The 15,829-nt window shown below is 45.7% G+C and overlaps 1 protein-coding gene across 7 annotated transcripts in view; it reads left to right on the top strand.

Annotated features, from left to right (window-relative positions):
- The window catches only part of WWP2 (WW domain containing E3 ubiquitin protein ligase 2), a 117,644-nt gene that overhangs the window by 64,285 nt on the left and 37,530 nt on the right, over positions 1–15,829 (top strand). For 6 of the 7 annotated variants that reach the window (XM_040982434.1, XM_040982438.1, XM_040982436.1 and 3 more), the window contains one exon: positions 11,834–11,961. In XM_040982434.1, the coding sequence (XP_040838368.1) occupies positions 11,834–11,961 (128 nt within the window). Of the gene's footprint in view, positions 1–1,196; positions 1,260–11,833; positions 11,962–15,829 lie in introns of those variants that run through there. The other variant, XM_040982439.1, reaches the window with a different exon arrangement.

Raw genomic sequence — 15,829 nt, 5'->3', positions numbered from 1 at the left:
CTAGTAGTATGCATTTATGCTGCTCTCATGCTCTTTGGTGGCTTGATAGCATGTTCCTTTTTAGTGCTAAGTAACTTTCTACAGTTGATCCGCTCACGTCCTAAAGGATGTTGTGGTTGCTTCCAAAATTCACAAACTATAAATAAATCTCCTGTAACATCTGTGTGTAGGTTCTTGTGTGGACATTTGGATAAATAGAAATAAAAGTGATTACAGGATTGCGTGGTAAGCCTGTGCTTAGTTTTGTAAGACTCTGCCAAATTGTGTTCCGAAATGGCCATACTGTTTTGCATTCTTACCAGTAGCGAGTGAGAATTCCTATTGTTCCGTATCCTTGCCAGGGTTCAGTATTGTTAAGTGTTCTCACCATTTGTTTCTCCCTAGTGACATATAGAACATTCATTCTTGCAAATGTTGTGGACAGAGGTGGGTGCCGGGGGAAGAGAAGTGTTTAAGCCGTGGCATTAGTGGCTGTGATTTGGTGTGACAGGGTTAGGGTTTTTTCCTTTAGGTTTATGTTGCAGCTGGGTGGCTGCTTCTGAGTGTGTTCGGGTCTGGGGAAGTGTGATGTGGGATGGGTTTAGCATCTGTCTTTATGATGATGTGTTCTGTTTTTTGGTTCATTTGCTTAACAGCTCACTTTAATCTGGCATTTGCCTTTGTCATTCAGTTCAAGTTACAGTCACTGAAGCCCTCCCTATTTTGTGCAAGTTTATTAACATTGTGAACTCATCTCCTCAGAAACACTCTGTGTCTTGGTTTTATAATCAGAGCAATTCCTGGGGTGTTCCTCTTGCATAGACTTAATTGATCTCTCTATTTGAAAAATAAGTCTGATTCATGTAAAATTAAGTGTAAATTCATTCTTTAAGAGCAGGCTGCAATGCTAAATAATGCTGTGAAGGGAGAAGGGGTCCTTTAAGCAAAGATCTTAAAAAAAGTTTTCTATCTCTCCTTCCCCTGACCCCAATCCATTTGGCTTGAACTGTTTATCTCCTTATATTTGAGGTGACATTTCTTATAACAGTATTTCACTGAATTAAAAAATTATATGGTAACTTCTGTCTTTAAACTTCTTACAGTCCATTTATACTTCTTATAATTCCAGATATTCCTGGAGTTATCATCCTCTTGCTTTAATTTCTGACTTTCCTGCCTTTTTAAAAGATTTCAGTGGCTGCTGTTGCTCGTCTTGGACTGCCTTTACATTGGAAGCCTGTGTTTAGCCTGCCTTTCGGAGACATCTGGCTGAGTTGGAGGTACCTTTGGTTCTCTGATTATTTGACAGTGGAGAGTGAAATTCTGTATCTTGCAGGGCTGCCTGGATGAGGATTTTCTGTTTGCTTTTCCCTGGGGTCTATAGGTGGTCTATGCACCTTTGTGTGTTTACAAATGACCTTTGAGGTGCAACTTTTTAAATGACAAAATGATACATTTTTGGTAATGGAAGTAGTAAAAATCCACAGTATGCGATTGTATAAATGCTTACTGTTTTGCTGTTTTGTGGAGGAAGACAGGAGGTTAGGAACAGATTGGTTTTGTTCTTAAATTTTCACCACAAATATTTTATCCTTAAAATTGATTACAAGTTTTATTTGAAAGGGGTGGTACATTTAGGAAAGAATGTTGAATTGAAAGTCCCAGAGGCATTTGGAGCAACAGGGAGAGTGTTGCTGAAGCTCTCGGCCCAACACCGTGACAAGGGCAGTGTGTGTCTTTGTGTCCCCAGCAGGACCTAGTGCAGTGCCGTGCTGGGCCGCACGTCACAGCTTCTCAGTCAATATTTGTTAAGCTGAAAGAGTCTTATGTTCGTGCTACTCGCTTGCCAGAGCTGTGGAGTGGTTCTTGGCGCCTCAACTCCTGAGATGGGCTGGTTTCAGGGGCATAGGGGAGACTTTTTTTTTTAAATCAGAACTGCCTTGTGCTTCTCAAGGCTTTGCCAAACCGCCAGTGTGTGGCAGGCTCCCAGTGCCTGCTCAATCTGTCATTCCCTCTTGTTTTCTCTTCATGATTGATATCTCCATAGTGAATGCTTTCTTCACAAATCTTTGCAACTTGTAAGGTTAACCATGGAATCAGAGTGAATTGACATATAAGTAAGTCTTGTTTGAGGAAAAAAAAAAAACCACTGGAAATTTCCCCATTAAAAAATGTTACTTGCCCTCTGAGAACAGTAATATCTCACTTACATAGATTATTGCTATTCCACGTCCCAAGTGGTTGTTGCAGTCTCTGAAGTGAGGGTTGCCTAAAGGACCCTGGAACCACCACAGTGCTGTCCCTCTCAGATGGGCACTGGACCTGCAGAGTAATGTTGTAACTGAATCTGGAGTGAGACAGGGACAGCAATCACAAGAACTGGGCTGAGGCCGTTGCCTGACCATGTGTCTGCCAGTTACTGTTTTCTTCTTCTTTTAAAGATTTATTTATTTTTGTTACAAAATCAGATATACAGTGAGGAGGAGAGACAGATGGGAAGATCTTCCATCCAGTGATTCACTCCGCAAGTGACCACAATGGCCGGTGCTGCACAGATCTAAAGCCAGGAGCCAGGAACCTCCTGTAGGTCTCCCGCACAAGTGCAGGGTCCCAAGGCCTTGGGCCGACCTCGACTGCTTTCCCAGGCCACAAGCAGGGAGCTTGATGGGAAGTGGAGCTGCCGGGATTAGAACTGGTGCCCATATGGGATCCCTGTGCGTTCAAGGGGAGGACTTTAGCCGCTAGGACACAGCGCCAGGCCCCAGTTACTATCTTCTGTGCACCTTGACACAGAGGTGGATCGAGAGCATGTGTTTGTTTTCCATAGCTGTGTAACAGATCTCCACAAACTTAGGGCTGCAGATAACTGTGCCTAATGGCTCACAGTTCTATGGGTCAGAAATCCACAGGGTGGCTTGGTTCTTCCTTTGGGGTCTCCCAAAGCCAAATTCAAGGTATCAGCTGAGCTGCCTCCTTCTTTGGAAAGCACTAGAGAAGAACTGCTTCGAGGCTCACTCAGGTCTTGACCTGAATTGAGTTACTTACCACTGTTGGACTTAGGACCCATCTCCTTGCTATTAGTGGTGCCTCTCTTAAGCTCTCCAACCCAGTACTTCCTTAGTAAGTACTTCATATTCAAGCCAGGAAGGGGGACTCAAAACCAACCTTGTGCTTTGCTTTCTCATTTTCTCTCTTGCTACCAGCGGGAGTAAGTGCTCTATTCGGGGTGTAATTCAGGGAAGCCCACAGTGATGTTCCTTTCTAAGGTCAGCCATGCCATGTCACCTAACACAGCCAAGAGGGAAACTCTCATATTTACATGCTTTAGATATTTGGGTGAGGATTAATTTTAAAATTCTATTCACAAAAAGTGTCCTCTCAGTTCTGTTTATTAGTTACTTGCCTAGTCTTATCTGTTAGAGTGTGACTACAGCTAGAACAAACAAAGAAAAACACACCAAGTAAGATTTAAACTTGGAGGTGATCTTGCACCTTTAGTGTGCGGGTGCAGTCAAGAGCCAGATGGCATGATTTCTAGACTGTGATGGACTGGGCTGGTGTACTTGCTTTTTAAGGCTAGCCTGTTCGGTAGGAGTTCTACCCGTATTCTTGGTAGACTGTGGGTTGCATTCCTTGGTATTTTTTGATGGAGTGACGAAGATGGTAAATGACTAGATTGTGGCAATGACAGTTTCCTACAGGTGCTAGTTTGTGTCCAGCTGCTCCACTTCTGATCCAGTTCCGTGCTTATGGCCTGGGAAAGCAGAAGAGGATGTCAAATATCCCCTGGGCCCCTGGAACCACATGGGAGACCTGGAGGAAGCTCTTGGCTCTGCACTGGCCCAGTTCTGGCTATTTGGAGAGTGAGCCAGCAAATGAAAGATCTTTCTCTGACATGCCTGCTTTCTCTGTAACTTCACCTTTCAAGTAAAGTAAAGATTTGAAAACAAATAGATACATGACAAACACGTAAAGCAGAAGTGTGGGAGACAAGGGAGTCATAGGGCCATAACTGGTTCAGGAGTCCTTTGGGTGAAGAGTGAGGGAGGAGTGCACTGGGCAAGTTGTCCAGCAAAAGGTCGAATTGTTCTGTCATGCAGAGGGATATCTTCAGGAGCGTTCATTGAACGTGTTCTGTTCAGAACTTACCTCCCTGCTTTTGTTTCTGCTGTGTGATTTGTCATGTCAGAGTGTTGTAAGGATCGAGAATCCTGACCAGGCTGCGCGAGATACCAAGTCCTTGTCTTCCCACACGTAAAAATACAACTAGTGGGGTGTAGACAGGAGAACAGACCAGCAGGATTCACTGAAAGGTGAAAGATGGTGTACACTCAGGCACGTGTGAAGGCAGACCTCATGAGGGAGAGCTGGGCTCTGGTGTAGTGGCGTAGTGAGGCCGTGGCTGGGCCAGGGACTGGCAAGGTGTGAGCATGCAGGGAAGGAAGGTGGAAACACCTGTGGGATGCGCCTGAGCAAGTGGGTGCTCCCATGGAGAGTTCTGCTGGGAGTCAGTGGAGGTTGGTGGGCTTGGAACTTGGGTTTAGACGATCTCAGGTCACAGGGTACATCCCTGTTCCAGGGAATAGGCAGGTGAACGCTTCCCCTCTGGTTGAAATTGAAGAGCATGAGCGTTTCAGCTAAGATGAACATATAACCGAATTTGATTAGATGGATTGCAATTTATTGCACACACTCTCTGGATGGATTATCTCATTCAATAAACTTTCACTGCTGAGAGGCTTGCTCGGTACTGCAGGGTGAACAAAAGTAAATCATCATCTTCCTGTAATTTGGAATGAACTTGGCAGCAGTTTTATTTTTATCTTCCCTGTCATTTGTGAGGCTGGCAGCCTCGAGGTCGGGTGTGGAGTGCACTCGTAAATTACCCTGGGAGTGACTAGAATCTGACTAGAATGGGTCCGTTTTAACTCGAATTGTGCCTTTCCCCACTTACGCCTCCTTTTTATTCCCTTCCCTGTGTTTCTTTTTCATTCACTTTTCTTTTCTCTCTCTCCTCTTTTTTTTCCCCCACTCAAACCGATGTTTGAGTGAAAGCAAGACTTGGGAAGGATGTAGGGGTGTAGCTTTGCCTGTCCGAGTGGTAGAACTTTGGAGATCATTTCTTTTCCCATCACTGGTCCCCATTTTTATTTTTCCATGCTTCTAATTTAGGTGCCTGCTCCTTGCTGGTTCTGTCCTGCTGGAAGCTGGCCGAACCCACTCAGTTTCTTTTTTCCATGCTGCTATTAAAAGACAGTGAGTACTCAGAGGAGGGACAGCGTTGCAGACGGGAGCCGACTTGGTTCTCGTAATCCCAGGCAAGTGGCTCTTCCCCAGCATCGAAGTGAGACAGCTTTTAAGTTTTTTTGTGCAGGTGTGATTTCTGTGTTCTTTTTGTTTGAATAAAGAAAAACCAACTGTCATTTGTTGTCTGTAGCTGAGTCTGCTTACCTGGGAGTCAGAGGTAGGACCCTCCCATTCATAGCCAGGGCCTCTCTCACTAAGGCAGAATGGTGTGCGCAGTGCCTGACATTCAGCAGCCATGACGTTTTGGCATTTGGGTACAATGTGTTCCTAGGCTTTCAGGAAAACTGCATTTGTTAAAACAAGAACGTCTGCAGGATCCTGATTTAGCCTTAATCAGAAGCTCATCAAAGTTCTCTTTTGTTTGTTTCCTAGCATTCTCTGACACCATAAATTACCTGCCTCCTGAAACTTTATTTTTGCTCACTATTTTTTAAATTTGGTGAAGTGCATTTGTAGCAACTGAAACATAAAAATTGCCCCTTTACGTCATTGAGTGTTTTTTTTTTTTGAGTTATAAATTACAAACAGGAAAATTCACTCTGTGTCATACATATTTCAACAGAAGCATCCAGTCAGGGTAATGACTCTCCCCATCAAGATATGGAAAGTTTTATTACTGGAGGGAAGGTGTTTGGCACAGTGGTTAAGAAGCCATTTGGTATGCCTGCGTTCCAATCAGCATGCCTGGGATTAAGTCTTGGCTCCACTTTTGATTCCAACTTCCTGCTAATGCGTACCCTGGGGGACAGCAGAGGGTAGCTCAAGTTCTGAGTCCCTGTCATCCCCAGGGGAGACTGGTTTGGTGTTCTGAGCTCCTGTTATGGCCTGGACTGTGGGAATTTCAGGAATAAACCAGCACATAGGAGTTCTCCCCCAACTCCTCTCTGTCTTCCTAACAAATGAAAGTAAATGAGAAGAAATTTTCATCATCCCAAACAAATGCTTTGTATCCCTTTGTTGTTAATCCTTTCTTCTTCCCCAGCCTCCAGCAAACACTGACCTCTTTTCTTCCCTTATAGTTTTCCCCCTACCTGAATGCCACGAGAGTGCAGTGATGTACTGTGTAGCCTGTTGAGTCTCTTTGGCTTAGCATAAGGCATTTGTGGGTTATTTGTGTTGTTGCATATGTCAGCAGTTTTGTTTGATGAGTAGTATTCCACTATATGGAAGACTGTTGGTCTCTTCCTTCCTCCTCTGTAACTTTGTCTTTTAAAAGGCTGAAAACATAGTTTATGTAAAAAAAAAAATATTTATTTGAAAGTGGAGTGACAGAGAGGGAGAGACAAAGCGAAGGAGAGTGTCTTCTCATCCACTGGTTCCCTTCCTAGATGAGCACAGCAGTCATCTGGGCCAGACTGAAGCCAGCAGCCAGAAACTCCATCAGTCTTTTCCCCTGTGGGTGGGAGGGGCCCAAGGATTTGGGCTGTCTTCTGCTGCTTTCCCAAGCGTGTTAGCAGAGTTGGATCGGCAGCTGGAACTCCAGTATGGGATGTTGGGATTGTAAGCAGCAGCTTAACCAATTGTGTCACAGTGCTGGCCCTTATCATTAAGTGTATAGTTCAGTTGTATAAAGTGTAATTTGAAATGTTGTAAAAAAAAAAAAAAGACTTCCTTTTCTTTATCAAAAGAAACAAGGTTTTGTTTTGTGTAATGGTTCTACATGTACTGTTTATCATAGGTCCACGGAGGAGAAAAATGGCAAAGAATCTGCTAGGCCCACCCACTAGTCCAGTCCCATATCAGCAATCTGCTGTGATGTACATTCCTGTCTGAGCAGAATGACTAGTCACTGCATTTGCATTACGGCAGACTTTCTGTTGGGTTTCAGCTCTAGCTCAGGGCCTAGCAATGAGAAAACAACAGCCTGCTTCTATTGAAGGGTGCAGCTGGATATTCCCAAGGCAGGGGACAACTGAGGACAGAGGCCAGGGCTGTGGAGGTCAAAGATTAGGGCTCAGGCACAGCTGAGAGCCTCTGGGCTCAGTAGCTGCATCAGAACAGGGTGCTGAGAGAGAATCCTGGATTCTGGCCACCACTGGTCTTGCTCAGGAGGCCGTAGATCTTGAGACCACACCAGCATTCTGGGAAGGACATACTCTAAGGGGAGCTGAGTTTGTCCAGCAAGGTGACGTGAAGCCATGTGTGGCATTTGGCCTGAGTGGCAAGGCTAGGCAGATAGCTTCTGACCACCCCCAGGCTGCGTAACCCCCCGCCCCTGAATGGTGAGGGATTAGGCCAAGGTTGAAGTCACTGGCAGAGCCCAAGCCAGGCCATCTGTGGCGGAGGCCAGCTCATCCCTACCCACCGCGCCTCATTTGTCCTGGCGCTATTTTGGCCCGTGGCATGTGGTTTCAGCATGTGGGCCAACATTAATCACAGCCCCATGTCTTAAGGCTGAGTGAGTTCTCCAAGAGAGGAAACTGATGAGATTTTCTTTGACTTTTGAGGCCTTCTCTTCTAAGTGACTGACTTTAAGGATAATACAAGAGCGAAGAACTGGAAGCTTCAGATTTAGGGTGATGGGTAGAATTTGAGTAGAGCATAGGGATGTGTGTGGGTGGGTGTGAGGGGGAGGTGGGTGGCAGGCATCATTGACCACAGGCAGCCAGGCGGCAATTCATGCAAAGTGGTCCCAGCTGCCCCTGGTTTACTGGCTAATCCCGGCCCTGCTCCAGCCTGTCATTCAGGCTGAGCTGCTGTCATTAGTGGTTAAACATGGCTGAAAGTGTTCCCTCTCTATTCTGACCACATGCCCTTTCAGGGAAGGGCGGGAGGGAGGAGCCAGGGGATTAAGGGGACCCACCCAGCTGTCAGCCCAGCTGGCTGCTCTGCAGAGGTACCAGGAGCTCCTGGGGCAGCGAGGCCTCTGCACAGGGCTGCTCAAAATGTCGCCAACAGCACTGATGCTGCACTTGTAACGCAGAGTGCAGTCCTCTCTGGGGGCTGTGAGTCCCCAAACGGAGGGGTTCTGTTGTGCGTGTGAAGGGATCCCTGGCTGAAATAAACCACCTATGAACCAGTCTAATCTCTTGCAAGCACACGTCCACCAGTCCCTGCAAACCGCCTTGGCTTGTGCAACTAGTTTGTGCCCCTTGTGCTTTTGGTGAGGCAGTGTGGTAAAGTGCTTAACACTACAGCTTCTTCCCACCAAGTAGGGACTTTGACCTAGGTGTGGTTGACAGCTTTTGATTTATGAAATTAGCTTAGGGAAAAATAACATGGAAAAAAGAGACTTCAAATTGAGTCTTTATTTCCAGAGTTCAGTTGTACCTTCTCAACGTTTTTAACTGCCACACATGCAGCCTGGACATAGAAACAACTGAAGTGTCCAAGGTCTATCCACCAGCCCTCACCTAAGAAAAACTTGAAAATAATCTTTAAGAAATGTTTTTTTCTTTTTTTTCCTTTCCACTTAGAAATGTACAGGTGGGAGTTTGGCTTAGCTAGCAGTTAAGAAAACGATTGAGCTGTCTGCCTTGCACTACCTGCTGTCTGCTCTGGCCCTGGGCGCTGACTCCAGCTCCCCGCAGTTGCAGACCTTGAAAGGCATCAAGGATGCTTCAGATAGAATCTCCCCTACTCCTCTAGGATGCCTGGATTGAGTTCCTTTCCGGCCATAACTTTAGTTTGGCCCAGTCCCAGCTGTTGTGGCATTTGAGAGTCTGTCTCTCTCCCCTCAAATTAACTTTTTTTTTTTTAAGCAGAAAGTATATAAACTCCATGAAGGAAACTACAAAAATCTTGATGAGTACAAAAGACAAAACTAAAGCATCCATATTCCCAATGTCCAAAGATAATCACTGGTAATATTTTGACTTATGTCTACCCTGGCAGGAAAATCTATTTCGTGCATTAGCTGGAAGTAGTTAGTTAGTGAGGGATGGTTGTATTCTCTTCCTATTTTTAATTGCCATGGAGTCTACAGGTATGAAGGACTCTGAAAATTTACAGATTTCTCCTCTCTTTTTTTGAGGGGGAGGTGCTGTCTTAAGAAGTATTTAAAAAAAAAAATTTTTTTTTAATTTGTGTGTTGGAAAAAAGGGACAGAGGTAACATGGTAGCTCAGCAGGCTAGTCCTCCCCCTTGCAGCCCCAGCATCCTATATGGGTTCTGGTTCTAGTCCTGGTTGCTCCACTTCTGATTCAGCTCCCTGATTATTGCCTGGCAAAACAGCAGAGTGTGGCTCAAGTCTTTGGCCACCTGCAGCCATGTGGGAGATCTGGAGGAAGCTCCTGGCTCTTGGCTCCTGGCTTTGAATCATCTTATCCCCAGCTGTTGCTGCCATTAGGGAGGTAAACCAATGGAAGGAAGATACCTCCTTTCTCTCTATCTCGTTCTTTGTCCTTCTCTCTGTAGATATGTCTTTCCAATAGAAACAAAAATACATCTAAAAAGAAAAAAGAAAAATGGTGTGTTACAGCTGGCATTGTGGCACAGTGGGTCATTGTGGTCACAGCCTGCCTGTGACCATGGTGTTCCTTATGGATGCTAGTGGGTCCTGGTTGCTCCGCTTCCTATCCAGCCCCCTGCGGTGCACCTGGACAAACAGCAGGAGATGATCCATAGCACTTGGATCCCCGCCATCCACAAGGTATACCTGGATGGAATTTGAGGCTTCTGGCTTTAGGCTGCCTCAGCTCAGCCATTACAACCCTTGGGGAGTAAGTCCGCTGATACAAGAGTTCTCTTTCTCTCTTTCTTTGTAACTCTTCCTTCCAAATCAGTCAGCCAATCTTGAGGATAGTTTTTGATATTTTTTTTTTTGTCCTTTTCTTTTCTTCCTTACCCAGAAGTCTATTGGGCCTTTTCCCAGCTGGGATTTTTGTGAGGGCGAGGGTGTATGTGTGACTCCCTCCAGTGGGGAAAACTGTTATAGGGCTTATTTCCCACTTAGCATTGGCCAAATGGCTGCTCAGAAAACAGTCTAAGAGAACTCAGCTGAAGTCCAGCCTTATATCCCCATCCTTTAGCCTGAGTGCCTGGGCTCTTAAAGTTCAAGTGCCAGCATTGAAATCCTTATTCTGTTACTTTCTTTCTGTAGGACTTGTTGGTGTCTGTTTTGTGTGTAAAAAGAGGGTAATGGCAGCAAGGAACCTTGGGGTTGCCATGTTAAATGAGATGATATATATATATAGTAGCTGGAACACAATGTTATAGCTCAGTGAATGTTATATCATCACACAGCAGGTTAATCTGCTATCTGGATATCAGCATCCCTTATGGATCTCCACCTCACTGCTAATGCACCTGGGAAGACAACAGAAGATGGCCCAAGTGCCTGGGCCCATGCCGCGTATGTGGAAGACACAGATGGAGTTCCAGGCTCCTGGCTTTAGCTTGGCCCAGCCCCGGCTGTTGTGGCTGTTAGGGCACATGAACCAGTAAATGGAAGATCACACTCTCTATCTATAACACTGCCTTTCAAATGAAAAAAAAAGTTTTTGAAGGACAGAGAGTATTCCCCTTTCCTCGTTCTCTCCCCAAATGCTTGCAACAGCAAGAAGGAACAGGTGACAAGCCCCTCTAACTGTTTGAGCCATTACTGTTGCCTCCCAGGATCGGCCTCAGCAGGAAGCTGGAGTTGGGACCTGGAGGCAGGTGACACAGGTACTCTCATGTGAGATTCTGACATCTCAACTCTTGGGCCAAACATGTGTCTGTTCCTGTTCTTACTTGTGCTGTGCGTGGCAGTCTTACTGCTGCATGTCACATTGTTCCCTGGACTTGAATTCTTAGGTCCGAAGGGGTGTGGTCTGTACTTCACTGAGTGGCATGTAAGCCGACTCAGAGGCAAAAGAGCATGTGGTGCCAAGTGGCAGAATAACGTCCATTGGTGAAGCAGCTGAACCAAGGACTGGAGTCTCTGGCACTGAGTGAGGGAAGACAAGCTACAACAGCGACTTACGAACCTGCACTCACTGCCCCTTACCTTCTGTTCTCTGAAGGTGTCATATGGTTTTTTGTGACTGGATCCCACCACTCTCTTGGTGATCAGAATCCATTTTACCTGATTTCCCATTTACTTGAGTGGCCTTGGAGTCATCCTTTTCAGGTAAAGCACAGCAGTGTCTGTTGACCAGCATTGTTTAATGCCCCCTGACTTCTGTTTCTAGGACAATCCTCTTTGTAGCTATAGAGGATTCATTAGGATAAGTTTAGCCTCCCTTTCTTAATAGAAATATTTCATCGGTAGCCTGTGCATCGGTTCATGTTTATTTCTAATATTTGGTCCCAGTAAAAATAATGTGATGGCCACAGGATACTCTGCCAGTTATTTCAGATGTGGGGGAAATTCACTCTGGATTTGTTTACCTCAAGTGGAAAAGTTTACCCAAAGTTGCCTTCTGGGCTTTTACCAAGAAGGAAATGTCCCTGGGTCTCTAAGCCTGGAGCCAGCTTCTGCTGAGTCAAAAACTGGAGGGGCTGTTAAAGGTCTCAGCTTCAACAAGTAGCAAGAGAGAGTGCCCGATGACTGAGGTAGACTCTGTTCCTTCCTTTTTCACGGTAACTGACATCTGTCTGTCTGCTTTGTGCTTTGAACCCCCAGGGCACACAGACATTCAAGTGGCTCAGCCAGGACAACCACAGCACCCGGCGATCAAAGCCCTGGTACCAGGAACCGACACCGCCAGCCTAGCAAGAATCCAAGCCACAGTGGCCTAACCAACGGCACAGGTGAGTGATATCGCAGAAAGCAGCCTGCCTGGAAATGGTGGGCTCCACCTGTCCTCATGTGGATTTGGAACCTTGCCCTTCCCGCTGTGTCTGGGTGAGGGGTGAGCAGGAGAGGACTCCTGTCCTGAAATGGATTGGAATCCATTAGCCTTTGCTTTGAGCCAACATCTTTTATCTCTGCCTTGTTCTGCATTGCCTAGGTCATTCCCCATGTAACTGTGCTTTGCTAAGATATTATCTTTTCCAGAATTAATAGCATTTTTGTTCTGCTAATTTCTTATTAGCACTGGATTTCATTTATGTCACATTTGTGTATGACATTTTTTATTTCTTAAATTGAAGGAAATACCAGACTAGGGAAGGAGAGCATTTAGTCCTGTTGATTAGAGCTGGATTGGGGCTGATGGCAGCCGCCCTGAATAATGATTATCACAGGGAGCAGGCTGTGCCGTTTTGGGGAGTCTGTTGGCCTGGAGGCCATTCTGTGTGTGCTCACGTTGAACTCCTCTGCACGTGGCTGTTCCCATGTGGGTGAGAAGGGAAGGCCTATTTCCAAACAAATCCTGCTCTGTCTCACTTTCTGTCTCATTGAGAGAGTTAGGAAGGAGGAGGTGGTGGCTAGCCTGGCAGTTGGCACACTGGTTAAGTTGCCTGTGTTACGTATGGGAGGGCCTGGGCTTTCTACCTGGCTCCAGCTTTCACGCTCACCTTCCTGCCAGTATAGACTTGATGAAATGGCACAGTGTTTCAAGGGATTGGTCCTGCTGCCCACAAGGGAGACCTGCTTTGAGTTCCCAGATCCAAGTTTCAGTCCCTTGGGCATTTGGGTAGTAAACCAACAATTGAGAGCTTTCTATCTCTTTCTGTGTTTCATAAGGCATTCATTTTTCTAAACAATTTTAAGGTTGTTTAGCTTGAGGGACTGCAGGGCATTTGTTGATTTGTGCAATCTTGGAACAGTCAGGAAGGAACATGGCCTTTCTTTGGGATAGACTGCAGGTAGGGGCTGTAGTGTCCCAGAGCGTCGGTAACACTGATGCAAGTCCACAGAGCCTCATAGTCACAAAGCAGTGTTGAGAATGACACAGGCTGCAGAGCACAGTTTCCTCATGAGCTTTTCCATGGCCTCGTCACTCTTCTGGATGTGACAGACTTGCAGAGCAGAGGAGATCTGTCTGAGTCATTTTGTAATAACCCTCAGTTCTCTGACAGCAGTGTCTGGGGTCTTCCATTCTCACGTGCAGTAGCCAAGCTACTGACTGCTTTGTTCTTCTAGGGTGCTACCTTATTGGCATAGTGGTTCCCTTCAGCTGTCCCTGCCTTTTTACATTAAGTATTTATTTATTTGAAAGTCAGACTTACAGAGAGCAAAGGAAGGAAGAGAGTGACATATTATCCATCTGCTGATTTACTGCTGAAATGGCCACAATGAAGCCAGGAGCCTCTGCCAGGTCTCCAACATGAGTGCAGGACCCTACCCGCTTGGGGCATCTTCTGCTGCTTTCCCAGCTCATACAAGAGAGTTGGATTGGAAGTGGAGCAATGAGAACTCCAACCAGTATCCATGTGGGATGCTATATCACAATGCCAGCACCCTGCCTTTCTTCTAAAACCTTTGGTAAATAGACTTTGGTGATGGTCTTTGAGTCAGTCTTCTAGCATATTTAAATCATCTCTCTTTTTCCTCTACTGATTTTTTAAAAAGATTCATTTTTATTGGAAAGACAGTTTTTACGGAGTGAAGGGAGAGACACACAGAGAGGGGTCTTCCATCCACTAGTTCACTTCCCAGGTGGCTGCAGGAGCTGTATTCGAGCTGATCTGAAATCAGGAGCCAGGAGCTTCTTTCTGGGTCTCCCACATGGGTGAAAGAGTCCCTCTGCTGGGCCTGGCGGCGTGGCCTAGCAGCTAAAGTCCTCGCCTTGAATGTCCCGGGATCCTATATGGGTGCCGGGTCTAATCCAAGCGGCCCCACTTCCCATCCAGCTTCCTGCTTGTGGCCTGGGAAGGCAGTCGAGGATGGCCCAAAGCTTTGGGACCCTGCACCCGTGTGGGAGACCCTGAAGAAGTTCCTGGCTCCTGGCTTCGGACCAGCATAGCATCAACCGTTGTGCTCACTTGGGGAGTAAATCATTGGACGGAAGATCTTCCTCTCTGTCTCTCCTCCTCTCTGTATATCTGACTTTCCAATAAATAAATAAATCTTTAAAAAAAAAAAAAAAGAGTCCCTCTGCTGCCTTCCCAGACAACAAGCCAGGGAGCTGGATTTGAAGTGAAACAACTGGGACACGAATCAGCACCCATATGGGAATGCCAGTGTTTACAGATGGAGGGTTAACATACTATACCACTGGGCTGGCCACATTCCACTGTATTTAGGTGTCCTGGCTCTTTGTCCTCATCTCTGGGTACGCAGGGCACCAGCCTGTGTCTCTAACCCCAGCTACTTTGGAGCTGTTTAGGGTGGTCTACACAAATGCCCAGCTTGTTCCTGGCCATCAGCTGTGAAGGCAGGCTGGGATCCAGGAAGAGGTAGTAAGCTGAACCCTGGGAGGCTACACAGCCACGGCTTACAGAGCAGGCCTTTGGCTGAGTGCTAGGGTCAAGTATGAAAAAGACACTTAGGGAAAACCAGAGCCAACAACCAGAAAGTTTCTCCGTTTTGTCCAATCATAAGATACCCATTTTTCTAAAATGAGAGTGAGTGGCAGCCTGTCTCTATAAATCTAGTATTCCTAAATTTTAAAAGTGATACAATGGAGAAATAGACAGATGGCATAGCAATTCCCTGGGAATTGTGTGGATTGATTTGCCTTCTCAGTTTTTATTGACAGTGTTGCTCCATGCCCTGCCATCACCTCTCTCCCTCCTGTAAATGTGATTGCCATGCACCAGGGCCGGTGGTTAGGTTGGCTGCCACCATCCCCTGCCCAGTGCCCGACTTTGTTGGTTTACAGAATCAGGGCAAGAGTATACAGGGGTGTCTTCCAAAAGTTTGTGGAAAATGTTTGCTAAGAAAAAAAATCAGTTTTTGGCCTCAAATTAAATTAGCTTTTAATTCCCTCTTTCACAGACTTTTTAAAATTTTTGCACATGCCCCATAAGTTGATGTAAGACATGACAAATAGAATATATGTTATGTAAAACATGTGGAAAGATTGGCACAGTGCCTGGCACACAGTTTTATGACTGAGTCATTTCAGTTGGAGGTCCCGTGCAGTGTTTGAATAGGCCCTTTGTAAGTGACTCCTGCTTCACTTAATGACTTCTTAATCCTTGTGTCTTCTCCTACCGTGGAAGTCCCACAAAAAACATGCTTGCAAAAACATAAACTGACTCTGTTTCTTCTTCTGTGGAATTCTTGAGTGAAAGGAAATTAGGTGGGTTTTATTTGTTTGTTTGTTTATTTGTTTTCCACATGAGATCTAACACATGTCACTAGATTGTCATCCAGGAGGATCTATCAAGTGTCTAAAAATGTTTTTCTGGGTCTCCCATGCGGGTGCAGGGTCCCAAGGCTTTGGGCCGTCCTCGATTGCTTTCCCAGGCCACAGGCAGGGAGCTGGATGGGAAGTGAGGTTGCTGGAATACAAGCCAGTGCCCATGTGGGATCTGGCGCATGCAAGGTGAGGATTTAGCCACGAAGCTACTGCGTTGGGACCTGTGAGTTTTTTGTTTAGTTAGTTTGTTTTTAATGCCTAGAGAGACTAGCTTTGCCTTGCTGCTTTTAAAAATTTCATATACATAATTTTGAGATCATAATGCTCTATTCCTTCCTCCTTTCTAATAGTTTTTAAATTTTCAAAATTCAGATTTTGAATTTTTGGATTACAAGTTGGAATTCTGTTATCTATATATCATCTTGGAA

Source organism: Ochotona curzoniae, unplaced genomic scaffold (genome assembly GCF_017591425.1).
Source record: "Ochotona curzoniae isolate NIBS_2020 unplaced genomic scaffold, NIBS_Ocur_1.0 contig_3622, whole genome shotgun sequence".
NCBI lineage: Eukaryota > Metazoa > Chordata > Mammalia > Lagomorpha > Ochotonidae > Ochotona > Ochotona curzoniae.
This window is presented reverse-complemented; position numbering and strand designations above follow the sequence as displayed.